The 26,731-nt window shown below is 51.0% G+C and overlaps 2 protein-coding genes across 6 annotated transcripts in view; one reads left to right on the top strand and one right to left on the bottom strand.

The window, feature by feature from the left end:
• Gnao1 (G protein subunit alpha o1) overlaps positions 1–17,827 on the top strand; it is a 153,786-nt gene extending 135,959 nt beyond the window's left edge. Inside the window, exons 7-8 of one of the 2 annotated variants that reach the window (XM_052167354.1) lie at positions 11,898–12,051; positions 15,487–17,827. In XM_052167354.1, coding sequence (XP_052023314.1) covers positions 11,898–12,051; positions 15,487–15,674 — 342 coding nt within the window. In that variant the 3' untranslated portion in view covers positions 15,675–17,827. Of the gene's footprint in view, positions 1–2,936; positions 3,091–5,017; positions 8,971–11,897; positions 12,052–15,486 lie in introns of those variants that run through there. The other variant, XM_052167353.1, reaches the window with a different exon arrangement.
• A 2,399-nt stretch (positions 17,828–20,226) lies between these two features.
• Positions 20,227–26,731, bottom strand: part of Amfr (autocrine motility factor receptor) — a 34,104-nt gene continuing 27,599 nt past the window's right edge. For all 4 annotated transcript variants that reach the window (XM_052167349.1, XM_052167350.1, XM_052167352.1 and 1 more), the window contains exons 11-14: positions 25,110–25,244; positions 23,846–23,929; positions 23,178–23,362; positions 20,227–21,973 (exon numbers count right to left, since the gene is read on the bottom strand). In XM_052167349.1, coding sequence (XP_052023309.1) covers positions 21,826–21,973; positions 23,178–23,362; positions 23,846–23,929; positions 25,110–25,244 — 552 coding nt within the window. In that variant the 3' untranslated portion in view covers positions 20,227–21,825. The remainder of the gene's footprint in view (positions 21,974–23,177; positions 23,363–23,845; positions 23,930–25,109; positions 25,245–26,731) is intronic.

Genomic DNA, 26,731 nt, shown 5'->3' with positions numbered 1-26,731 from the left:
TCCCATTTGGAGTTTAAGCCTGCACGTCTGTGGACCTGTTCACAGAGCCTGGAAAGGGACCCAGGCCTCAAGCGTGTCCTACTGGGTCATGGGAGACAAGCCTGCGTCTGAAAACGGGGCTTGTGGCTGTGGGCTCACACTTTGGCATCGGCCCTCCTATCTGGAATACAGTCAGACCCTTCACCCTGAGCCTTTGGGATCAGCACCAAGGCTCACTGGAGGGGCTTGTGCTCAGGCTAGCCTTGAACAAGGCCTGTCTTCCTTATGAGTCTGATCAGGTCAGCCATTGCTGGTGTGTGGGGAGGGTGTGAGTGAGCTCTGGGATATGCACTGTGAGGGAACAGTGCTGGTAGAGGAGGACCCGCCGTCTTGCGCGCCTTTGGGCCAAGCTGCTGGTAGGAGGGTTGGTTCCAGCTTTCATCATTAGCTGGCATTCAGTGATGTCACTCACAGTGGCTGTGGCAGGCAGTGGTCTAGTCCCAAGCCCCAGTGTGAGGTGGGGAAACATGCCCTCAACAGCTCCTGAACCCCAGACTCTGTGACTACCTGAAGCCCAGGACCTTCTCAGTTAATTCCCTCATCCGAATGACTGACTCAGTATACTCCACGACTCTGGGCTGCCTCTGTGCATCTACCCTTGGCCTACCTTTCCTCCTGGCCACATCTGGAAGTAGATGTTCCACCCAATGTGGAATTGGAAACAAATCAAGGAGCTGGAGCCAGAGGGTGGGAAAACCTTCCTACCAGATCATGGTCTCATCTTTGAGCCTGCGCTACCAGAGCCAAGGCCTGGGACCAGGGGCTGTGAGGCCAGGCCCTCAGTGACCCTCAGAGCACAGAATAGACCTAAGGAATGTCCTGTGGGCACCAAGCCTCATGGCCTCAGGTCTCCAGGTTGGGGGTAGCGCACTACCTGCCTTGCTGTAGGCTTCTCAGTAAGTGGCCTCAGTGCTCTATAGCAGCCACGCCCTGAAGCCCTCTCCTCTCCTCCAGTGTTCTTCCTGACTCTCTCAGCCCTTCCCCTGCCTGCAGCTCATTCCCCGTTTCTCTTGCTTTCCTCTGCAAGAGATGGAGGTGAGAACCTTGGGAAAGGAACACATATGAGCCAAGAAGCAAGCTCTTCCCAGAGGTCTCCCATCCCAAGGCTGGCCACCCAACAGCCAGGGAGGAGCCAGGGAACAAGCGGTGCCTTCCACCTTGCCAGTGGCCCAAAGCAGCAGCTCCTGGTTGTTGTGGCAATGAACGACTATGATTACTGTGGAACTAGTGGTCGTCGGAATGGTGGGGGCGGGGGCGGCAGAAATGTGTGTGGGATGGACAGTTTGGAATCAGATGACTCCAATCTGAGGCCTGGCATCACTCCTGCCTGCCGGCTATGTGACTGTGCGTAATCGCCACACCTTCCTCAGGCTGCGCTGTGGGGAGATGGTGGTAAAAGCGCCTTATGGGCTAAGAGCTGGAATGCTGTCTGTGCAGACGCCTCTCAGTAAAAGACAGTACCACTTCTCCGTCCAGATGTTGTAGCCAGGGGACAGGTGGTAGCGAATGGATGCTCTTTCGTGGAGAGGCACGATGTAGGCACCAATTACCCAGCCACTGGTCCTTGGCCTTCCCTGAAGCCAGCTCTGCATTTCCCTCTCGGGCCTGTGGGGAAAGTTGGGGCTGCAGAGAAAAAGCTGTCTGGAGGCAGTTCCTGGGGCTAGGCCAGGAAGGCCCTGCAGCTAGTGGCTGCCCAACACCGGACCAGCCACCCTGTCCGCTGCACCCTGGGACCCCGCGGGCTCATCTTGTCCTCGTACCTGTCTCAGCGCCACCCAGCCAGGCCACAGACTGCCACAACTTCTCCACCACTACTGCCACGAGCGCCTGCAGGGCCTTTTCTTACCAAAGCAAGGCCAAAACCATGGGCAGATTCTGAGAGACCCTCCAAGCCCAGCAGGTATGAAGCGCCTCCCTCTGATCAAACATGAGCTAAGAGTTGAAAGCAGCAGGTTCTCAGGGCCCCACTGGGTGACTTTGCTGTGAATGCCCGGCCCCAGGCCTAGGCTCCATGCTGGCTTCTGAGCTGAGGCCATCCTCCCCACACAGCCTTCCATCCCAGTCACACAGCGCCATCACAAGGCCACTGAAGCCTGTGTAGGTGCCTCGCACAACTACCCTGGACTTCCTGGGTCTGAGACCGATTGGATCAATTTTTCAGGATTTCTCTTCTCTTGTGTTTGCTGTCAAGTTTTTAGCTTCCTTTCAGTTATAATCTGTTTTGCTGAGTTTCTTCTTGGGGCTCTCCTGGCCTCTCTTCTGAGAAACCAGCCCCAATTCCCAGCTTTCCCAGAGAGAGCTTCCCCTCAGCCCAGCCATAGCCCAGTCATCCAACAAAGTCACCCAGCCAACCAAGGCCACAGCAACATCACCCCCGAGACGCTGTCCCCCTGGTATCTGCTTCCAACTCGGGATTAATTCGAGGACCTCACTCCTCGGTTAATGTTATTCAACTGAATGCGTGCACCCTCCTGACCTCGCTGGCAAAAAAAAAAAAAAAAAAAAAATGAATGAGACCCTGGTAGAGAAGTCTGCATGACCCACGATTTCGTGTAGACCGCGTTGGATGGCGGTTGTGGCCTGTCCTCTTCGTGCATGGTGCATGTCCTCTCCAGGGACGGCAGCCTCTGCAGTGACCGCACTGCCCTGCCCAGGCCAGCTCTCTCTGAAAGGGACAGCACTCCTGACCCACCCCGGCTCCAATCGAACCTGTCTGTGTGTGGAATGAAGCAGGGACATGTCCTGTTTGTCCATGTGGGCCCTCTGTCTCTGTCCCCAGTGATGCATTAAGAGCATTGGTGGCCCATCCCTCTGCTTGTCTCGCTGTGTCATAGCCACGGTAGGTCAGGGGCGCTTGGACCCGGCCAACCCTCACCTGCATCTCCACTCTGTTGCAGAACCGCATGCACGAGTCCCTGAAGCTTTTTGACAGCATCTGCAACAACAAGTGGTTCACAGACACATCTATCATCCTGTTTCTCAACAAGAAGGACATATTTGAGGAGAAGATCAAGAAGTCCCCACTCACCATCTGCTTTCCTGAATACACAGGTAGAGCCCTCCTCATCCCACACAGGCCCTTGCAGCTGCGGGCCAGCCACGAAACAGGTGCCTTAATGTATCCAGATCACCCTACAAAATCCACCCCCAAAGGCCTGTACTGGAGCCAGGCAGCCCGGGCCTGCGTGCCTGGCCTGTTACATCTCCGTCTCCAGTGTAATATTAACAATCCTAAGGAGGAGCTCAAGCGAGGCATGTCTAAGCAGAAGGTGCATGCACACTGGGAACCATGTCAAAGGACAACAAACCTGGTCTTAGCGTAAGGTAGCCTACGCAGGGTCTGTCCCTGCTTAGCCCCTGGAAAGTGGCCTAGGCAGGTTGGTTTCTTTGTCCATGAGATGGGGGCCGTCGTGTGGCTGTCTCCCCCAACTCCTGCAGGTTTACCATGAGGCTGAAAGATGCTCATGACTGCAAAGCATGGCACTCGCTATGTCGCCAGTCTGTGGTCACTGCAGTCTGATGTCACTCCTACAATCACAATGATAAACAGCTGTTCTAACAGCACCTCCTGCCACAAGGCTGGCATGGCCCATCAGCTGAGACAGATTCTAGCAAGCAGCAGGGCCTGCCTTTACTGCAGAAAGTGCAGGGACAAGAGGCCAGCTCTCAGTGACCCAGGGACCCCATGGGAGCTTCAGGACTGGCAGCCCAATCAGGTGGGCTGTAGAAAGCCCAGGACAAGACAGTCCTTGTCATTCTCAGGTAGCCAGGTCCTGGGGACACAGATCCTGGCAGTGTGGGCCTGTGGGTGGGTCATGGCCTGAGGTCAGGCGAGCAGCACAGTACTCTACACTGTGACCTTCCTACACTCTAAATCAGGCCAGTAGGGCAGAAGGGCAGTAGGCCAGTAGGCCAGTAGGGCAGCAGGGCAGTAGGCAAGGACCCCTAAGAGCATTCAGCTGAGAAGAGCAGGGCTCAGCCTCCCTCGTCAGCCAGCCAGATTCTTCTCCAGCTTTAAGATAGAAACGCCTTGTGTGCTGGTCACCAAGATGAGTTTAGAACCGAGTCAAGACAGGAGGAGACCCTAATGGAAAGGAGACTAGCCTTACTTCCAGCCCTGATTTAGCAAACAGCATGGTCTGTTAGATGCTCAAGGCCAGACCTTTGGCCTACACATATGTCTGAGATGGCTGGGACTCCCCTTAGATTTGTCCCCTCAGCTCTGTACTGTGGCTCAAATCCCAGGCCTCATCCAGCTTCGTCCTTCGCAAGAGGTCCCAGCGTGGACTGTGCTAGCCCTGGATCCTTGGAAGCTGGAGCAGTGAGGGGAGGGCTTCTGTGCAGAGGTGAAGTCTTACCCATCTGCTCGAAGCTAGCACTTTCTCCCAAACATCCTCTCCCTGTTCTTACCAGGGAACCAGATCAATATGGGGACACCTTGGAAGAACTTGAGCAAGTCAGCACTCAGTTGCCCTAAGGGGACAGAGGACAGTTGTCAAGAAGAGCGGAAGGAGCCCACAGCACCTCATAGGCAGGCAGAGTACATGGCCCTCCTACCTTATCCGTAATGTCAGGAGGGTCCTTGCCCTCTCTGCAGGCTCGCAAGCACACAGAGAAGCAAAGGTGCTTAAAGCCAGGCTGCCATCCCCCACCTGCAGCTGTGGTGAGACAGAAGCTCATCTGGAGTCAGTAGGCGGTGTGAGGAGAAGGCAGCTTCCCAGGAAGGCCTCACCCTCAGACTGGGGTATAGCGTGTTCTGTTGCTTCCTAGGGCGGTCTCTGCTCTAGGTCTCCGCCACCAGCTTGAGCCGCTGTTGCTGGACTTGTGCCCATAGGCTTCCCACTCTGTTGCTTTCTAGTGGTCCTGAGGAGACTTTTGGCACCTGTTCCATGGCCGCTAGCCTGACACACAATGACACAATGGCCAGCCCAGGGCTTGGGTAGCTCCCCTCACTGACCCCTGATGTTTCATCTTGCAGGCCCCAGTGCCTTCACAGAAGCTGTGGCTCACATCCAAGGGCAGTATGAGAGTAAGAATAAGTCAGCTCACAAGGAGGTCTACAGTCATGTCACCTGTGCCACGGACACCAACAACATCCAATTCGTCTTTGATGCCGTGACGGATGTCATCATCGCCAAAAACCTGCGGGGCTGTGGACTCTACTGAGCCCTGGCCTCCTACCCAGCCTGCCACCCCCTCCTCCCCTGGACCCAGAGCTCTGCCACCGCTCAGATGCCCTGTTCACTGAAGAAAACCCCGGAGGCTGGCCTGGGGGGCAGGAGGAGGCCTCCTTTGAGCATCCATACCCTACCCAACTCCAGCTGCATGACACGTGGGAACAGGGTTGGGCAGAGGTGTGAAGCACCACACGCCACAAGGCCAGGGACCACTGTGTGCCACCTGGGTGCTGCTCACTGGTCAGCTGTGTCTCTTACTCACAGGCCGAGTGGGCAACACTGCCATCTGGTTCAGCGTGGGCACATCCTGCTCTCTGTATTTCCTATTCAGTGTCCTGGTGTCTCTTCCACCTTTGGCCGGCAGGATGGCCCTGTGGCAGGTGCTGCTGGATTAGGGATGCCATCTCTCAGCTTCCCTTCGGGGTCTGTTTGGTAGAGGGCGGTTCCGTCGACAAAAGCCAACGTGGAGTCAGGCCACTTTTGGGATACAAAGACTCAGACCTGGGGAAGAGGTTCTCTCCTCCTTCACGTTGGATCTTGGCCCTTTTCTGGGCATCTTCCCTTGTCCTTGGGCTCCCCAGGATACTCAGCCCTGACTCCCATAGGCTTGGGAATATTCCTTAAGACCGGCTGACTGCAAAGGTGCATGGGTGGAGGAACAGTCCTGTGCCACAGAAGGGGCGGCGCTGAGGGGGCAGGCAGCTCCCTCCTGATAGGCTGGTGGCCAGCTCTGAGATGCTATCTGCTGCCTCTACTCATACGGGCCCAACTGAATAGTAATGAATAGACGGGCCACAGGCTTCAGGTCACAGACAGAGCAGGCAGCCTTGCAACTGCAGATGGCTTAGGCAGAAGCATTGGCGCCTAATGAACCAGGCCCCGGAGCCAATGCCCTGCTTCATTCCATCAGGAAGTAGGAAGCCCTTGGTATATTCCTGGTCTCAGGGCAAGCAATGAGCCAGCACTGCGAAGGGTGGGCTCGGGAGGGTAAACCAACTCAGACATACAGCCAGCCTCCTAGGTGGGCGGGACTCCTAGGAACCCAGCCAGGGGCTTTGCTGCAGGGATTCCTAAGCAAAAAGGGGTAGTGTCATTTTTTGGCAACCCTAGCCTCAGCTGACTTTGAACAGTCAGTACAATCCCGGCCTTTCCTAGACATCTCCCATCAGCTGGTACAACAGCCAGTGGTTCAGACGGACTTGAATGCCCATGGGGCAGGCTGTATGGAAGGATGCAGATGTGTTCCGGGGCCATCCGGAAAGGTCTCCACCTAGCAGGGTCTCTGCCATCCTCAAGCCCTGTATTTTCCTGGCCTCCACTCTGAGCCTTGCTCGGTCACAGGGCAGGCAGGAGCCTGACCCTCTTCCATACTTCCCGTGGCCTTGCCACCAGCTCTGGACTCGTTGGTTCTAACAAGAACAGAACTCTGGGTGGTCTAGGGAGACACGAGGACCCTTCCCTAGTTCCAAATGCTTGCAGGGGTCCTCTGGGGAACCCACCCCAGTCTGGCTGCCTCACTACTTCCCCCTCTACCCACATTTGCCTCCATTGTATATATCTTCACCATTTTAGGACCCTGTGCCATGTACTGGGGGTGACCAAGAACAGCCTGGAGACCACAGTCTTGGTGACATGTTGTGATGGCGAAGGTCAATTCAGTCCTTGGGCCAACAGCAGTTATTTCTCAGCAGCACCCCTGGGTGTGGCCATAGACTGTAACCCCAGGTTTAAAAGCACCTGTCATCGAGGGATGTTGACCAAGCCCCATCTTTTAAGACCATTTCCAGGAAGGTGGAAGTCACCACCCCAACCATCCTCCTATGGCTCCCATTCCAAATCGCTGCAGCACAATTGCCAGAGCCTTCAGCTAGAATCAGCCTGTACCCAGCCTCCCCACGCGTGTCCCCAAGGCTGCCTTCTGCTTCCACCTGCTGTGGTCAGCCTAGTGCCATGCACCTCTCTCAGCCTTCCACGGTAGGGAGGTCTCGGGCTGTCTACTGTAAGCCTTCAAGAACATGGCCCATAGGGAAAGCTGTCCTGTCTCCCACCCATGCTGTCACCAGCGCTCTACCATGGGGGGATAAATGTGCATGAGAGATGAGTCTTGGCTCCGCCGTGGCTTTGGGTATGGGGGAAAGTGTTGAAAGTGCCCAGATCAGGGGGATGCCCCTTATGTGCAGTGGCCATGTTTCCAGAGGGGTCATGCTACAGTTTCTGAGTAGTCTGACTCAACAGGCCAGGAGCCAGTTTCCAGGAAGAGTGCCTTCACCATATTCATGGAACCGTGCCTGTTGCCTAGATGCCTGTGGGCAAGTCCTGTGCCCTGTGCCAATGTCCATTTCAGGAATCTTTCCTTTAAGCATAGGTAGAGGCCTCTGAGCCTCTGGGCTGAGCTGTGGACGATGCTGGAGAACTCTGATCTGAGCTGTGGAGAGTGCTGGAGGTCTCTGGTTTGGGAATGGGGATGGACTCCTCCCAGTCTGAGCCACTCATTAGTAGTACTAGCCTTCGGCCTCTCACGATCCCTTCTGTGGAACCCCTAGACCCTGGTGCCCTGTCCCCTTGTCCCCACTTGTACCATGCAGAACACCTCCATCCTCTCAGCCTCGCAGCCCAGGCCTCCACCCTGCTGCTGGGAACTGGAGGCATCTGACCTGTATGTCTGTACTAGATGTTACTGAGTGTCCTGTTCACCCCCATACCCAGACTTTATCTCCACAGGGGAGGTTAACAGTGCTTCACCCCAACCCTTGCCCTCTGCAGAAAGTACTACTGCAAGAGATGTACCCGGGGTTCCCACATACTACATGCCAGTGACCTAAAGGCAGGGTTCACTCTCCTCCAGACCCTCTCTCCATCTCCATCTGACCCAGCCTCTAGACATGGAGATCCACCACACCCACAAGAGACTCCTAAACCCTCCAGACCTTCCCTTCTGACCTGTAGCAGCCTGTCACCCTCTTCTGAAGATCCTGGGGGCACAGAGCGTCTTCTACCTGCCACTTCTTTTTTCCTGGGCCTCCTAGTAAGCTCCAAGTACAACCCCACAGCTCTCAGGAACCCAGTCCTGAGGCTGCACCTCCATTGTATCTGAGCTACTGGAGGCCGGTACCTTCCAGGCTATTGATCCTGCTACAAGCTAAAGAAAGAAAGTTCCAGCATCCCAAAGAACAGGGCCAGGGGTGTAAGTAGGCTTCCTCGCACCCCACTGCTCAGTAAGGAGAGTCTTGTACACATCTGCTTAGTGAGGCTCAGGCTCACAGATGCTTCCCCCATGCCAGATGTTGACCACATCAAGGAGGGAGCAGGTGGAAGAAAACCAGAAATAATGACCCCTATCCAAAGTCCTGGGTCCCCTAGGCAGTGCGGCACTCTATGCCAGGCAGCTCTCCTCTCTTCCCCAGGCACAAAAGGCCACCAGCAGAAACCACACCCTTCCCAGCAGCCCTCAGGCCCTCCCCTCCACTGCCCTCCCCTCAGCCTCCTGCAGCAGCCACAGCTGCCTGCCCAGCATGGACAGCAACCCTCCACTTCCTGGTGTTCTCCCTGACTTCTGACTTGACCCCTGTGGCCGATGCACACGCACCCTCAAACCCCAGGCCGGAGGCCCGGCACCCCACGTTCCCCTTAGCAGAGCCTTCTTAGGTGCACCGGCCCCACCTCTTGACCCATCGCCATCACCTCCCCTCATTAACTGTAATTTTGTAAGAAGAGTGACTTGCTGGTTAATAAATACCTAGTTATTGTAATAATTTATTGGCTGCCATAATGTATTTATTAGTCACCCACCATTAATAAACAGTGCCAGCTCTTTGTAGCATGAGTGTGATGTGTTGTGTCAGTGCCAGATAAGCCCACCCGACAGGTTCTTCACAGTCTCAGGACTGTGGGCAGCCTAGCAGAGTAGGCATGGCGCTTCTGGGAGTGCTGGCCACCCTCCTCACTCCCAGCTTGCCAAGGGCAGAAGACAGATCTGCCCTGTGCTAAGCAGCTTCCCAGGCCCAGTGCCTTAGTATACTACTACCTGGTGTCTCAAGAAAGCTAGGAGCCATGGCACATGTTCTGATGCTGGTCACTGGGGCATGGTTTCCTGTTCTCAGCTCTGCTGCCACTTGGACAGGTAGTGGACTGGGAGGACTTGGGGCTGGGGAGGGCTCCACCGGCTCCGTGCGAAGGCAGTAGCAGGCAGGTGGCTACTGGTCATTTGTGACCCTGACTTCTATTTTTTTTCAAATGGTGGTATGTGGTATGAATGTACCTGGCATCTGTTTCCTCCCGTAAATACAAGCTCTGTGCTCTGGGCATGGTGGTAATTGGCTCTTGAAGGCCGGCTGTCAGATTGAGCGTGGAAAGAGTCTCAGTACCGGCGTGCACTCCCCTACTGGCAGCTCCCCTTCCCACAGCCCTCCCAGAGTTCTGTCCAGGCCTGCTGCTGCTGCTCTGACCCTGCAGAGCAGGTCTGGGTACATCCTCTGGCCCCAGAACCTCTGCTAATCTATGTTGCTCCCAGGACCTCGGACCTTGTGAAGAATGCCTGTGGTCAGTGTGTTACTGGAATCTTGAGTGGATTATAGTATTGAGGTGTAGGGGTTGTGGTGGGCTGAGACTCAGCAGGCAGGGATCTAGGAGCCTTGGTGAGTTCTCCAAACCTAAGCTTTAGCGACCCTTAAGGATCCTCTGTCCTGTCCATAGCAAGTGGTCCCCAACTCTGCTGACCTGTCTGTGATCTCCTCCTGGTCCTCAGAGTTCCCAGTGTCTGCACTGCGCCCACGGCTATCTGTAGACTCAGTGATGCTTGGGACACGGGCAGAGAACTTGCTTCTGGCTGAAGTTTTGCATTGATTACCCTAGGACATGGTGCCCCTGTGGAGTGAAATGTCTTTTCCTGTTGAATCTTCTGGGTCTCAGAGCTTCCCTATACCAGACTTTGCACTGGTTGCCAGTGTCACAGTGCTGGGTTCTGAACATAGGGCTACATGGTTCTACCTCCATGAGCAGATTCACCAACATGGGCACTGGGAAGTGAGTCGTGTGTAAAGGACAGGGGGGCTTTATCGGAGAATAAGAATGACTGCCAGGCAGTGGTGAGTGGTGGCGCACGCCTGTAATCCCAGCACTTGGAGGCGGAGGCAGGTGGATTTCTGAGTTCGAGGCCAGCATGGTCTACAGAATGAATTCCAGAACAGCCAGGGCTACACAGAGAAACCCTGTCTTGGAAAAAAAAAAAGAAAAGAAAAAAAAAAAAAAGAACGTCTCTGGGTTTACTTGGCAGAGTCAAAGGACAGTAATTCACTGCAGATTCAAAAGGCACTACATTTTTTTTTCTGTTTCCCAGGGAATGTGGGAAGCAGCTGAGCACTTGGGCTCTGTACCTCCACAATACCATCAACCCTTAGGGCCCAGTGCATGAATCTGTTTCTTGCAGGGGGAGGGGTTGGAAGCCAGAGCCCCCAGCATGCACCGCAAGTACTCAGCCACACCTCTCAGGACTCTTCTCTTCAGGGTCCTAGTTGTGTCACCTTATTGTCCCCTATAGGCTGATGAAGCTAAATGACACAAGGCAGGTAGAGTGCTGGGCGCACGGTGTTGGTGATGGTGGGTCCCAAGGACCAGTAGTGGTCACCGAATCATCTTCCTTTGCCCCCTGCTCGGACGGGAAGGCAGAACGGCCACCTGGCCAGCAGCTAACCCAGCTCCTACTCTTTGTTTCAGGTCCATGAGTGTCAGCAACTCCAGCTCTGTCCTCCTTCCTTTACCTGCTAGGGAGATCTAGTGTAGATTGCTCAGAGCTTGGATTAGAACCTGGGTAATGAGAGTCCCAGAACCAGGGACAATAAGAAAGGCGGGCTGCCTCTTCCCACGCCTCTCTGTGCAGGGAGAGGCTCACTGACAGAGCAACAAGCCTCTCCTCTACCACAAGAAATCGGTGAATACACTTGGCTTCCTGAAGTAAAACAAGTGACCCTTGGACGCCCTAGGATGAACCGTCATCCTCCTGAGACTCGGGCTTCTATTCTGGGTGCCCGTCACACTCAGCCATTTACTAGACAACTTTCTGTGTACAAGATAATAATTCATATCTGCCATGCTTAAGACCTTGTAGGGATGCTTGTGGCTGGTTTAGGCCCAGCAAAATGTGGCATCCCTCTGCCTCATCCTCAGAAATAGCCCTCCACATTCCTTGAATAGCTACCCTGGAAGATGCTGGTAACGGTCACACCATCATCTTCCCGGTGTGTACCCTCCCACCTGTTATGCTGTGAAAGAGACCTGAGTGGGCTGAGGAGGCAGGGTCCAGACACAAGGAGAAACCCTAGCTGACGCCAGTCCTGCACCAATGCTCACACACGTTTGAGAGAGAGTATCACACGCCTAGGGGCTCTGCCATTCAGATTCTGGGTATCCTAACCTTAGCCTCACCCAGAGAGCCACAGCTGGTCCCCAGGCCAGTCTCCCATTGGCCCAGAATGGTGGATAGCTGACATGTTAACATCGGATGCACCATGATGCACACCCACCTATAAGCTTTATACACTGACTTGATGGAGGAACTTGGGGTTCAGGGCCTCCTGGGTGCTAAACAGCCCAGTCTCTCTTTACACCTAATTCTCTTCTTCTCTCCCCTGTCTCTGTGTGTGTCTCTCTCTGTCTTGCTCTCTCTCCTCCCCGCCGGGGCTGCAGAACCGCATGCACGAGTCTCTCATGCTCTTCGACTCCATCTGTAACAACAAGTTTTTCATCGATACCTCCATCATTCTCTTCCTCAACAAGAAAGACCTCTTTGGCGAGAAGATTAAGAAGTCACCCTTGACCATCTGCTTTCCTGAATACCCAGGTGCGTGTTCTCATGACCCTGTAAAAGAGAAAGCTCCTGCCAGTCCTGATTGTGGACCTGGACGCCCCCCTACACACACACACACACACACACACACACGCCATAAAAGACACCAACTGGAATCCCACAGCCTATGGGCTCCAGGGACAGGCTGGGCCAGCACTGTGCACACCGGCTAAAGGGCAAGGGCCAGTGCAGGAGTCTGTCAGTATACTGCAGAAGCGTTGAGACATGACCAGTTGGGGACATGTCCCTGAGTAGGCAGAGGTTTTACTCAAGCCATAGGTGTCATGGCAATTCATTCAGGGATCAAGGCAGGGACAGGACCACTGCTGTTCCTGTGCTTTTTTCCCTCCACTGAGGTCTCAGGACTTAGTAGAAAAGCCTTTTAAGTTCTCATGACATACCTATCCTCACCGTGACCCAGCACAGTGGCCTTCTTGTGAAATGAAAAGGGCCAGTAGCCTGTGCTCTGCCACCGGCTTGTTACGAACATGCCAGCTCTCCTCCCTCTCACACAACCACACAAAAGCTTTTTTTCCTCCATAACACATCACTCTATGTATCACAAGCTCTGTCCACCCCGGCCTGCATTTCTTCTGCCTTTGCTGGGCCTTTTTTTCTCACTCTAGATGGTTCTTGGAGTTGGGGTGGGGGATGGATCAAACTAGGCTGCCCCTGCCCCATGCCCCAAAATCTCTTTCCAAATGGACATAGGGAAAGGCTAAAGGCAGGGTTGATTCGATGCCAGAGCCCAACCCAGCCCAGCCCTCAAAAGCCAGCCAACTGAGTCCTAAACTACAGCACAGGTGGACCCTACCTAAGGGATATCCCACTCCTCAGCCTCCACAGGGGCTCAGCACCAGTCTGCAACTCCAGCTTGGAGCTGTCTTTGGTTTCAGAAGGAAAGAAAGTCCTTGCCAGTCAGTGCCTCCAGTGGTCCAGACCCCTGCCAACCAGCCTGTGCTCATACTCCACGGGGAACCATTGTTGCTGTACTGGTTTTAGGAATCCCTTGGGAGAGAATCATGCTGAGGACAAGACTAACACCCTACAAAGGCAGAGGGTGTGTCCCGTTCTCCAGGCATGGGTGCATGTTGCTTAGTCCTGGAACTCACTCACTGACATAGCCCAGGGGTTGGTCTCTGGCACTGGTCTCAGGACCTAGGGCCACACAGGTCCCCAGAACCAGCCAATGGTGGGTCCTAAACTACAGCACAGGCAGACGACAATCTCTCTCAGCTCCTTCACTAGCCAAAACACCCATGTGAAGAAGAAGAAGGTCCACCAGCTTGTACTGTGGGGCTTACAAATGCAAGGTGCAGAGGAGCCAGTTATTTAGTCTGCTGTACCCCATTTTTATCTGGGTGCCATAACAGACCATGCTGGCACCTCAGGATGGCTAGAGGAATGGTAAGAGAGATGGGTGTTTGGTACCAAGTCTACATAACTGATGGTCAGTGCTGCCGTGGTACTGAGGGACCCCGAGGATGGCCCTCTGCAGGCAGAGCAAGTACAAGAACTCTCCCCGAAAAGGTCATGTCAGTAAGCACAGCTCCTAGCAGCCACTGCTGAGTTCCTCAGCCTCAGCAAGAATGTGACCTGGGTGGCCAGCCTCATTGGTGTGGATGACCCCCAGTTCTCCGGGGCCTGCAGATGATACAGTTCAAGTGTAAACAGCCGGAAGGGATAATAAAGTCACAAGTGTTATGCCACTGTGGGATATGGAGTTATGAGGACACAGAACAAGTAGGAGGAAGCGGGTTAGGAGGTTACTGTCTGAGAGACTGGCTGGGCCAGGGTGTGCAAGGTAACTGTGGAAGAACACCGGGCTCAGCAGACGTGGCACAGTGGGGCGGTTCCTCCATCTGGAAGACGGCCTGTTGTTGGAGCATCTGTTCCATCTGGGAAGCTCCTGAACAGGGAAGCCTCCAGCACTCCCTGCTCTCTGGTGGCTTTGCTGGAGCTCAGCACTGAATGTGCTTCTGCTCTAAGGAGCTCTGTGAGGAGGAGTGGAAGAGGCTAACCCTGGCCCTACCTGAGGGCTATCCTTAGCCTTCTTAGCCTTCACAGGGGCTCAGCACCAGCCTGCAACTCCAGCTTGGAGCTGTCTTTGGTTTCAAAAGGAAAGAAAGTGCTTGCCAGCCAGTGCCTCCAGTAGCCCAGACCCCTGCCAACCAGCCTGTGCTCCACAGGATACCATTGTTTCTGTACTGGGCCATATCCTAACAGAACGAGGGAAATGGGGCACTTCCCTGGTTCTATCCATTTCCAAACTCTTGTTGTGGTCTATAGTATATGTTCTTCACCTAAATGGTGCCTACAGGGCAGATCCAGATATGCCCTGCTATCCCCGCCCAGCTCGCCAGAATCAAGGGGACCCCCCCCCCCAAAGGAACTGTTAGGAGCATTGTAAGAGCCCAATGGCTATGTCACGTGACAATATCCTTTAAGCTTGTCACTGTTCTCATGTCCTGGCTACTTACTCAAGAACCAAGACTTCCTAGTAATGCACCAGGACACGAAGAGGCCTCTCAGAGGGAGTTACTACATAAAGATAGACCATAGGCTGGCCTGATGCCCATCATACCTAAAGTACACCAAGACCACCTCTTGGTGCCCCTCTTTCCTGGGCTTCCTTCACAGGTTTATTAAAATTGCAGGGTTGGTGATGGAGATGGTTAGTGATGAAGAGTGCTTCCTGCTCTTCCAGAACATCCAAGATCAGTTCTTAGCACACATCAGGTGCCTCACAACTACCTATAATTCCATAGTCAGGAGATCCAATGCCCTCTCTGGCTCCCGTGGGCACGTGCACTCACACGTGCATACACTCACACAGGCACATAATACATACACATAAATACAAATAATTCTTAAAAAGAGTCAAATGGGCTGGGGAGATGGCCCAGTGGTTAAGAACACCTGCTACTCTCCCAGAAAACCTGGATTTGATTTCCAGCATCCCACGCAGTGGCTTACAACTGTCTGTAACTCCTGTTCCAGGGGACAAAACAGCCTTTTCTGGCCTCTTCAGACAAAAGCATGCATGCATGTGCTATACAAACATACATACATACAAGCACATATACACATAAAACTAAATTTTTAAAAAAAGCATTACTGAGTTGGTGAACATTTCAGCTTTATGCCATGGAAAGGCGCTTGCTTTATCTAATTTGTTAGTCTAGTACAACTGAGATCATCTGTGGCGACTGCTCTGCCCAGAGCCATCACAGACATATAATGCAAACGCAGTAAGTAAGGGGCTTTGGTGGTTTGTAGCTTCCAGTGCGGCCTTGCCCTGAAGAACTGAGTGAGGTAACACTGCTATTCCCTCCTGTTTCACCTCACCTGCTCTGTCCCCTGACCATCCCGATCCTGGCCATCTCTCACTAGGGCCTCTTCGCTTGTTCCTCTGTTATCTTCCTACAGGCTCCAACACCTATGAAGATGCAGCTGCCTACATCCAAACACAGTTTGAAAGCAAAAACCGCTCACCCAACAAAGAAATTTACTGTCACATGACTTGTGCCACAGACACGAATAATATCCAGGTGGTATTCGACGCTGTCACCGACATCATCATTGCCAACAATCTCCGGGGCTGCGGCTTGTACTGACCTCCTGTCCTGTATAGCAACCTATTTGGTAATGATTCCAGCACTCACAGAACAGCTTGTGTACACACACACACACACACACACACACACTAACCAGTGCAAGTTGGTAAATAAACTTTAAAGAGGCATAATGTAACCTTATCTATTCACAAGTATATATTAGAAAAATGTTTTTAGTTAATACTCAAAAGAGCTGCGGACAGAACTGATCACCATCCCTAGCTCATCAGTTTCCCTGGGACAGCACATGAGCATGCACACGTATGTGTGCACACACTCACTCACACAGGGCATGGTGGGAGCCCGGGTTGGCAATCCTTCCCCTAGATAGCCCCAGGGCTGTGAGCAGGGCAGGCAGAGGGAGACCTGGTTCTCTCTCGCCTGTTCCCCTCTGCATCCTACCACAAGGCTGCCTGCTCAGTTCTGCCCTGTTCCCTCCAAATTCCAAAACCATTTAAGAAACGGCCAACACTCAAAACATCCCCTTACCCTATATATAGCCACAACAGAAAATTCTAAGGACCCTTCTCTTTTGGGTGGTGGTGGTTTGTTTATTTCAAGAATCTAGAAGAATCATTGCTCCGATCAATCCACTGTCTCCTGAGTTTTCTTTATTCATGGGAACAGGGAAAAATGAGAGAGATGGGAGACCTGGTCTACTTTCTCAAATAATTGAGGGGAGGGAATGCATGAGCTGTTGCCCAAACTCACCTACAGTGGGGTAGAGTTTAAAGCCAGATTCCCTCGAAGAGAGCCCGTGGACGAGGTTTGAGTGGTTGGGGAGGGCTGGACTGGCAGACCAGGCCAGAAGCAAGGTACAAGACAGGCATGGGTTTCCCTACTAAGGGCTCCCCACTGTGCCCCACCACCTGCACTAGTTAAATGTTCTAGGTCTGTTGGTTGGTTGGTTGGTTTGTAAAGTTAAAGAAAATGGTCAGACTGGCCCCTGTCTCTCTCTCTACAGACTGCTTCATGGACTCTTTGCTGTTGATGTTGATCTCCCGGTAGCATGACCTTTGGCCTTTGTAAGACACACAGCCTTTCTGTACCAAGCCCCTGTCTAACCTACGACCCCAGAGTGACTGGCGGCTGTGTATTTCTGTAGAATGCTGTAGAATACGGTTTTAGTTGAGTCTTTACATTTAGAACTTGAAAGGATTTAAAAAAAAAAAAAAACATTTCTCATGTGCTTTGTAGCTTTAAAAGAAAAAAAGGAAAACTCACCATTTCATCCATATTTCCTTTTTATTTTGAAGTTAAAAAAAAAATCATTCACATCGGTACCCACACCCTTCTGCTCTCCCTACCCCAGCTCGAACTGGGGCTAGCACACAGCGGCAGTGCTGGGCCTGGAGCCTCCCAGGGCTTCTGTGCAGCCTGTGGCTGGTGGGAACATGTCAGGTTAGGCTTTCTAGGCCACTGGCCACTCTACCCACCCTCCCCGATGCCTGTTGGCTGCCCAGACACCTCATATACCACCAGGCATTGGCAACTCCACCCTGCCCAGCCACGCAACTCCAAACACACTCAAAGTTTGCGTAGAAAAAGCACAGCTCTGGCCGGGGGGTAGCTGCCACAGACAATGCTCTTCATCTGTAGAAATCCAGCCCTATAGAAGCAAGTCACCCTGCCCCTTCCCTCCCTCCATCTGTGTTGTTCCTTTTTGGTTTTTCTTGTCCTAATGAGTACTTCCCAAGCATACCTGACCAGCTCTGCCGGTGTCTGGGGAACGGGGTTATGTGGTTTGGTTTTTGTTTTTGTTTTTCCTTTAACGTCACAGCCTCTGGCCTTGGGCAGAAGCCCTCCCTTGTGTGGCCCCCTCTCCACCTCTCCTCCTCTGTTCCAGTGACCTGTGTCCCCTCCCTCTCATGTTGGGATGTTTGTGCTGCAGATAAAAAGAACAAAAAAATAAATAAATAAGTTTTTAAATACCACAAGATGGAAGAAAAACAAAAAAAAATTTAAAAAGATGGAATGTAGTGTTTACATTAAAGCCAGTTTTCATGATCAGTCCTATGTCATTTCTACTTGACTAGTATCTAACCCCAGACCTGTTCATGGTTTCACTTTTAAGACAATATTTGCTGAAGACCAGTCACAGCCATTTCAATAGAGGCGAAAAGACAAAACACAAAAAATTAAAAATACAGAAAAAAAAACTTGAAAAAAAAAAAGGAAAAAAGTAAAAAAATAAATAAAAAGCCCACGGGTCTTTGTAAGCCTTTCTATTCCCAACGGTGAGGTCTCTGTGACACCTGACACTGCCAGCCTACTTCTCTAATGGATTCATGTGTAGCTCAATAAAGAGAATGTTTGTCTGTACCGGAGTCTCACCTTCTGCCTTCCAGACGATCGTCCCTGGGGTGGGCTTGGCTCTGACAGGAGACACTCAGCCACATACCCTGGGAGGGTGGTGGGTCAGGAATTTCTCCACAGGATCGTCTAGGTCCTGCGACATTTCGTCATTGAGGGGAGGCAGTTTAGAAGCACAGTAATTGGGAAAACTGTCTTTTCTCTCTCCTCTCTCGTGTGTGCATGTGTGTGCTCTTGCAGATGCGTGTGCACACACACACACACACACACACACACCTGCATACACAAACAGGAATGAAAGCAGGAAGATGGGCAGCTTCCTTTTGCTGCAACTCCTCCAGCACAGCTGGTTTGGTGGTTCCCAGCAGCCTGGGACGGGCAGGAAAGGCAATGAGCAAACAAGCCACATCTTCTATGCCATTCTTTCCCTCCAAGAGGAAAATAGGTGCTTCCAAGGTCACACTGTCCCAGCCTTCTTCACACCCACTTCAAGACCAAAGGCCAAGCTCAGGCCAAATTCCTCCGACTCTGCTTGTCCCACTGCAGCTAGGGACAAGGGTCTCAGCAGGAGGAACACATGGGAAGCGACAACACACTTGGCTCAGCTGTTGACCAACCAACTGCACTATGGCCCTTCAAACTCTGTGGCTTTGCATAAGAACTACCAAATGGGTTGAGACTGGGCCTACCAAAACGCCTCACGCCATAGGCAAGCAGCTAAGGGCATGTTCTGTATCTATTAGTGTAATGGGGGAACCTTACAGGGGTGTATTAATGAAATCCTATCCCAAGAGCACCCCACATGGAAATTCTTAACTCAGAAGACACATGGTCATAGCCTTTGGTCATTTGAACCCAGCATGGTATATGTGAGGTGTCGGCACAAAACTGTTTCAGACCAAGGTTACTAATGGCCCTGTCCCCAGCTGTCGCAGGCACACCATGAATGCAGGCACACCATGAAGCCTCTTCCAAGCCACACCTCTTTTCCAGTGCTTTCCTTACCAATTGCCTTCACTCCAAGTTGCCAAATACAGAGGGAGCCACACAACCTACAACTATCTACACCTTGACTGTTGTATCAGACAACAGACCAAGATCCCAAAGGAAGGCCAAAGGTGAACACGACCAGGACAGCCTCAATTTCTCTCAAAATGAGTTACATTCTAGCAAGTTCTTTCCCAACTTAGCAATCTGTAAGTAGATTTTGCAGATAGAAGCTAGTGTTTTGTTTTAAACCTTAGTTTTCTATTTCCCTCAGTCAGTGCTAGACACAGAATCTAGGACACTGTGCATGTTAGGCAAGGCAGTACCCAGCAGGTAACTGCCTAGCATGGCCTTCTTTCTTAAGAGAAAGGTAAGAAATCAGTTTTTGGAAAGGCTAAGGAAAGGAAGGTTTAGTATAAGCACAGGGGCAGAATCTCTACATTATTTAAAAATGAATACACACCCCATGTACAGCCAAGGTTAGAACCACTTCCAAACTTATGGAAAGCAGAGGTGGGGGATAGCTCTTCAGGTAGGACAGAGAGCCTTCCAGGGAAGACAGACACAGCTCCTTAACAAGCCTACTTGTGCGTTCCCAACTCCCAAAGAGCTCTCAAGGAAGGATCAAGCCTGCTGGCTGCAAACTGAAGAGCGTTCTCTGTACTGCTCTACAGAAGGTAAAATGCAAGCTACCTGACACCCAAGAGTCAAAGCAACCCTAGTGTAAATCTGCACAATCATCCTCTCTGCTACATAAAAGTGCCAACGCTTACAGAAAAAAAAACTTAAGAATGCAAGAAGACAAAAATTAAATCTGGCCAACAAGGAAAAGAGGACTACAGAATAGTTCCAAAATTACTCAGAAGCCTCTTGGAGCTTTGCTGCCCCACAGCTGAGCTGGAGGACCAATGACAGCTGAGCTGGCTGCTGGGGGCAGTGAAAACAATGGACAAGCCACCTAGTCTCCCCACCAGAGCCTTCACTTAGCACCTGTCCAGTGTCCCCAAGAAGTGAAGAAAACCAGAATCCTTGACTCTCCAGATTATTTCTCTACCAGCTTCCCTTTGACCCAACCCATCTACAGAGGGAGCAAACCAAGCATAAACTTGGGACTTCTCTCCCTGGACCATCTTAAGCCATATTAAGGCACTTCCATTTACAAATGTTCAATATTCTACAATGTTTCTAGACCCTCTGAAATGGACTGCAAGTGATTCCCACCTTCCCACATCTGACATGGAAGAACAGTGGACTTAGTTTCCCCTTTATTTTCATGTGCAACATGGAAAGGTATCAGACAAAGACAAGCCCAGTGCTGCCTCCTCCAAGTATAACACAGGAGAAGCAACGCCCCACCCAGCTCAACAGGATTATAAAACGCCCTAACCCAAACAGCACACACATGAGCAATGTGGGAGTCCAGTGACCCCCACCCACACAACACACTACAAGAGATTGCTTTTTATTATTGTTGCTTTACAATAAAAACAAATTGCTATGCTCTCAGCAAAACAAAAAAACAAAACAAAAAACTCGCGGGAATTTAACTAACAGCAGTTCAAGGTAAGGCTTTTGAAAGATTTATTGAAATAAATTATCTTCACCTATTCGCCTGTTATCCTTTTCTCAGTTACTTGTCAACATTCTAAAAACTTTTAGATATGTAAAATACATTTAACTTTGCCAATAATTTTAGATAATACTGGATTTTTCCCAAAAGGACTACCATAAAACTATGTTTTGAAACAAACAAAAAAAAAAAACTAATCCAATGGGACATAAAACTATGTAACCTATGATTGCGTGTTTCAAATCCTTAAATACGTGGAGAATTTGAGAAGATCTGGGACCAAGACTGCTTGAGGCATGTGAATTATTCAACGTCCTGTTTCTGTTTAATGAGGCCCACAGGAACAAAAGCAGGAAAATGAAGGGCTCCAAGGGAGAAAGATACGAAAAGTATCTCTTCAGCTATGCCCTCCAAACCACGGGGCCTTGCAGGACCCTATGCCCTTTTCCAAGGATCAACCCGTACGACTAGCACAGCCTAACTGGGCTGCCCAAGGGATTGAATCATAACCAAAGCTCGCTACTCAGCCTTCCCATGCCTGGATTAAGCAGGGAGAGGAAAGAAAAAGGAGGCGGCCACGGGGGCGAGCGTGGGATGCAAGAGCACCAGAGTGAACAGAAGGGAAGCTGGCTGTGGACTGGGGCCCAGATTGGTCCTGAATAGTGACGGCAGAAAAGGGTCTCCTCATTCTGCAGCCCTGAGCTTTCTTTTGTACTCCAGGTACCAAACTAGTTCTTTCCACATGATGCCCTGCTGGTCTGGAGGTCCAGGAGCCTGGGAGACTGGCCTCAGGAACACGGGATGCGGCCTCCCTAAGCATAGCATTTGGTAACAGGATCCCTTGCCATGGTGTAGTCAGGCTCCTGCTGCGCCTGCTTACTGCTGTTATGCACCCTCCCCAGGATCCATGCTTCCTTCCAGCTGTGGTGCTAAAAAACCCAACATCTGCGGTGGCTTATATCAAAACAGAAATTCAAACTACCTGCTTCAGGCAGGCGAGTGCCCAGGTGCCCACTTCCTTTTCCTTGTCCCCTACTCTCAACAAGTCCAGTCAAGCAGAGGTCATGCCTAGAGTTAAAATGTGCAGTGTTTCTAAGGGGAAGAGAAATGTCACATAGAAAGTATTACAAAGGACAAAATCTGTCAGCTGTCCACACACTAGTAAGACCACATGCTTTATGTAGCAGCAATGCAGTCGCAGATCTCCACACAGCAGGCAAAACTGGGACAGGCCTCTTCCGGTAGGTAGGGCTGTGCAGGAGGCTGAGGAAAGAGGAAGCACTAGGTTGTCTGTTGCCTCTGAAGTCTCCGCTCAGCAGCGGCTGCCAGCATCCTTCGGCGCAGGGTCACGGGGTCAGAGGATGGGCCTTCAGAAGGGAGGAGTCTCCCTGAGGCCCCGTCATCTTCAGAACTTTTGTTCAAGAACCGCCTGCAAGAAATAGAGCCACAAGAGAGAGGAGGATGGACAATGGGAAGCCATGCAGAATGCTGCTGTGTTCAGTTTCCCCTTCTCCACAGCACCTTCCCTAAGCTGTCACTCGACCACCCCATGATAAACGCAGCCTTGTCCATGGGCTGCGGTACAGTGCGGCTCAGGAGCAGGGCACTTATTCAGCATGTGTAAAGCCTTGTATGCAATTCAGAACTATAAAAGGAGAGGAAAAGAGAAAGAAAGAAGGAAAAAGAAAGAAAAAGAAAGAAAGAAAGAAAGAAAGAAAGAGAAAGAGAAAAAGAAAGAAAAGAAAGAAAGAAGGAAAAGAAAAGAAAAGAAAAGAAAAGAAAAAAGAAAGAGACAGACAGAGAAAAGGAGGGAGGGAGGGAAGGAGGGAGGGAGGGAGGGAGGGAGGGAGGAGCCAGGCCATGGTGGCGCATGCCTTTAATCCCAGCACTTGGGAGGCAGAGGCAGGCAGATTTCTAACTTCCGAGGCCAGCCTGGTCTACAGAGTAAGTTCCAGGACAGCCAGGGCTACAGAGAGAAATCCTGTCTCAAAAAAACAAAAACAAACAAAAAAACCAAAGGAAGGAAGGGAGGAAGGAGGGAGGGAGGGAAGGAGGGAAGGAGGGAGGGAATGAGGGAAGGAGGGAGGGAGAACAGGGAAGAAGGCAGGTGGGAAGGAGAGCACAGACCCCTCCATGGATGAACCTAACTCCCAGGGAGAGGACGATCAGATAACGGTTCAACCTTCTCTCTTCTGCCTATCTCCTTCCCACAGACAGCACTGGGTCTTATAACTACAGGCCTGTGCAAGGCCCACAACCCACCTGGAAGAACTGAGCTAAGATTCGACCCACCCAAAGAGCAGTATATGCTCCAGCTACCACCAACTGCAGGGATCTCGTGGAGCAGCCTTGTTCATATTGCTGGTCCAAGGAAGAGTGGTCAAGAGGAATCTTAAGGCAGACCTCCTCAAGGTCCTGGCAGGAATCTTAAGGCAGACCTTCCCAAGGTCCTGGCAGGGTTAAGAACCCTAGGTATCAGTTTCTTACCTATGTCTGTTACCTGGTTTAACAGTTCCTCCTCAGAGCCAAGGGAAAGAAAGATAATTCATGTATAGGGCTGAGACATGTTGGCACCCAGCTGCCATCTGCCCTGTACCTTATGTATGCCAACTAGGGCTAGAGAATCAACTCACTTTCGAGCCTGCTGCAGGAGGTCATCCTTACGCTGGACTAACATGCGCTGTCTCTCATCAGCTGACTTGGAGAAGCGGCTCCCACGGGCCTCAAAGTCTTCCACCTCAACGGGCTCTAGTTCTACCTCACCGAAGTCCAAGGTTTCCTCTAGGCGAGGACTGAGGTCCAGGGGTACACGCTCCGTCTGGACAGAGAGGTGGCTGTTAACACAAGCCTTTGTCCCTTCCCTTGCCAGTGCACCCCTACACAAGCATCTGCTGGCACTTCTGCCAGACAGGACGCAGAAGCTCTGAGGAGGCATACTATCAGGGCCTGCTCCAATCATAAGTGGGATGCAAAAAACTGGACTAACAGTGGGGCCTAGCAGGCAAAAGTAAGTTACTATTGTCAGGCCTTCCAAGGTGATAACCCGCCCTGTCTCTGCCCTGCTCACTGCTTCCTAGCCTGTGATAATGAAATTTTCTCCATCACAAGATCTGGTCACCATGAACTCAAATATTCCCACCATACCTCCCCAGTGTGACAGACTCAAACTCTCCAACTATGAACCCAAAATAAACAGTTCTTCCCTTAAGCTGTTGCTGCCAACGGCAAGGTGACTATATCTAATGCACAGGAGGGGCACACTGCACCTCCACAGCCACAGCTCCTAGAAAGCTGACCTTACCTGGACAGAGGTTTCTCCCTCCTCCAGATCACTGCTGGGCCTTTCCACTGGGCTGTTCAGTGCAGGCCTCAGGCTATCCGACCGCTGAAAGAAAGCACAGCAATCATTCAGAATGGGGTAACAGAGGGCAGGGGACAGTTCTCAACACAGCTCACAACCTGAAAGGTGAGACAAAGGACCTGGAGGCCCGCCCACATGAGAGTTCCACATTGAGAGTAGTTACAAATGGCTCCACCTTCAGCTTCCGGTTCAGTAATAGCGATTCCGCAACAAAAGCAACAGCAAAGGTCAGTCGCACCAAGTAAACAGTGTTCACAGTTCCCCAGGAACCTGCCTAAAGTGCTCTGAAGCAGGCGCCACAAGGAAGGCTCAGGCTAGAGCTGCTCTGCGTCCTCCCCACAGAATATATCCCTTCAGGTCTGAGCACCTTCATGTCTGTGGCTGGCTTATATGTTTCACTGATGGCCCTATCTGGCCATATGAAGCAACTCTGCCACCTTCAAAGGCAGCGAACAGTCAGGTCAGATAGCTGAGAACCAAGGGACCATACAGCTAGCACCTTAGCCCACTGTCTCCAAAGAGCTTCATCTCTTTGGATTTTATTGAGACATCTCGGTTCACTTATAGACCATACACAGGAACTTTTGGTAGATGATTATCTGGCCTTATTCCTCAGTATTATTGAAGGCTCCTCGGTTGCTGTCTTTGTACCTCTCTCAGAGGCCGAGTGATGAGGCATAAACTCTGTCCTGTTTAATGAAGTCCAGAGTCCAAGCCTCGGAGAGACGTGAACTGTAACTAACACACCGTATGATGACAACCAGCCTTCCCTGGAGTGCCGGGGACACAGACCCAGAGCCCCATGGTCGCCCTTCTACTTGAACACTAGTGGTTTCCTGGACCGCAGCCCTGCTCACCTGCACACACACTGCCAGTGGCTGCTCTAGCCACAACAGCCTGCGGAGCAAGCAAAGCCCAGACAGTCACTCTTTGATCGTTACAAAAATAGATGTCAACCTTGGACAGGAGCCCATGGCACCCCATTACAGACCTGCAGCAAGGCAAGGCTGATTTGGGGTATGTTTCTGCATAAATAATACTCAAATTATCTGTATTTACCTTTGTTTGATCTGTTCTCATGCAAGATTTGAATAAAATGAAATTTATATAAACCATTCCTCAAATCATAAATATTATCTAGGTGTTAGGACTAAATTTTTGTAAAAATAAAATACATTTATTAGGCATAAAGCCCCAGTTTTACCTGCGTGGGGAAAGGTACTTGAATCCGCCCTTCTAAGATGTTATCTGTTGTAATTTCCACAGAGCGTGTCATCTGGAGGTCCTGGAGCACAAGGTGGTATGGGACCTGGGGGAACATCTCTTGAATCTGATGAGCCTAGAGAATTACAAATAGCCCACAGCAAAGGTCACTCCCAGCAGATCCGAGGGTCAGTATGCATGCATGGCAGACCCTGGACACAGAGGCTGACATTGCATCTTGAAAGCACAGGTAAAGGCCGCTTTGGCTCAGCAAATCACCTGCACACCACTTCCTTTTTATTGTTGTAGAGTACCAGACCTCTGGGACACCAGCAATTTCAAAGTAAAGAGCAGACACAAATCTAGTGGGATCTCAAGGAAAGATCAAGTAGTACCTTCTGGTTTTAAAAGGGATCATTTTAAATATTTATTTATGATTACTTTATATATGCCAGTATTTACCTAGCATAGGTGTAGCCTATGCTAAGGGATCATTTTAAAGGTAGATGTTCAGATACAGCATGTGTAGTATTCATATCCTTTATGCCAAGATGTGAAAGCCAGACTGGGATGACATGGAAACCGGCAAGGAGAGGGTGAGGAGAGCCATGTGTAAGGCTGGAGGGCTGCTCGGGCGTGCCTATCTAGCATGCAGGAGGCCCTGGGTCAGAAGAAACTGACTTCAAAAGGGCCCTGGAACCAGAGAGGACTCTGACTCTTGTTAGGTTAAGTCTACACAGCTGTGTGAGCTAAACTTGAGATTAAACAGAGCACATTTTTACTGTATACAAATTATATTGCAATTTAAAAAAATATAATTAAAGAATGTAAATTTTTAAATAGAATATCCACATGCAAAATTCTGAAATATATTTTTTAATTTATAAAAGTCAATTTTTAGCCAGGCACGGTGACAGCTACCATATCCTAGCTCTCAGAGGCAGAAGTAGGAGGATCTACAAGTTCAGTACCAGCCTGGGTACGTAGTAGGATTATGGGAACATCTAGTATTGCCTCAGAACTACAATTTTCAAACTATGCTGTAGATCCATCTCAGTGTGCACTTAGAGGTTTAGGCATGTGTGTACAGGACAAATACACAAATTTCTATCTACACTTCCATCTAAGAACCTCAAAACCTGTGTGAATGTATGTGCAGATGCACACACAGGCACACACATGCGCATGAACATAAGCATGTGTTTTATACATATAAGTATATATTTTATAAATGCTTACATTCTAGGTTTTTATTGTAGAAAAATCTCCAGAATTTTCAGAGAGAGAAAGAGGGAGAGGGAGAGGGGAGGGAGGGAAGGAGCAGGAAAGAGTCCAAGGAAGTCCGACTGGATGTCAGTTTCAGAGGAGCATAGCATTACAACTGTGCGCCATGGCTTATGTCTCAATGCTGCAACTGAAAGAGCAGCTCAGGTGAAAACTGTCCAGAGCTTTGCTGAGTCACAGGGGAGACAACAGTCAGTGCCACATCACTGGAGAGCCCTCACTGTGTGTGGAGTGGAAGGAACATTTTCACGCCACAGTGGGAAGAGCGTCTACAAGGAGAGACGGATCTTTCTCCCCTCACCTAGCTTGCCATCCCCAACTGAGGAAAAGAGAAAGGAA

Source organism: Apodemus sylvaticus, chromosome 21 (genome assembly GCF_947179515.1).
Source record: "Apodemus sylvaticus chromosome 21, mApoSyl1.1, whole genome shotgun sequence".
Taxonomy (NCBI): domain Eukaryota; kingdom Metazoa; phylum Chordata; class Mammalia; order Rodentia; family Muridae; genus Apodemus; species Apodemus sylvaticus.
This window is presented reverse-complemented; position numbering and strand designations above follow the sequence as displayed.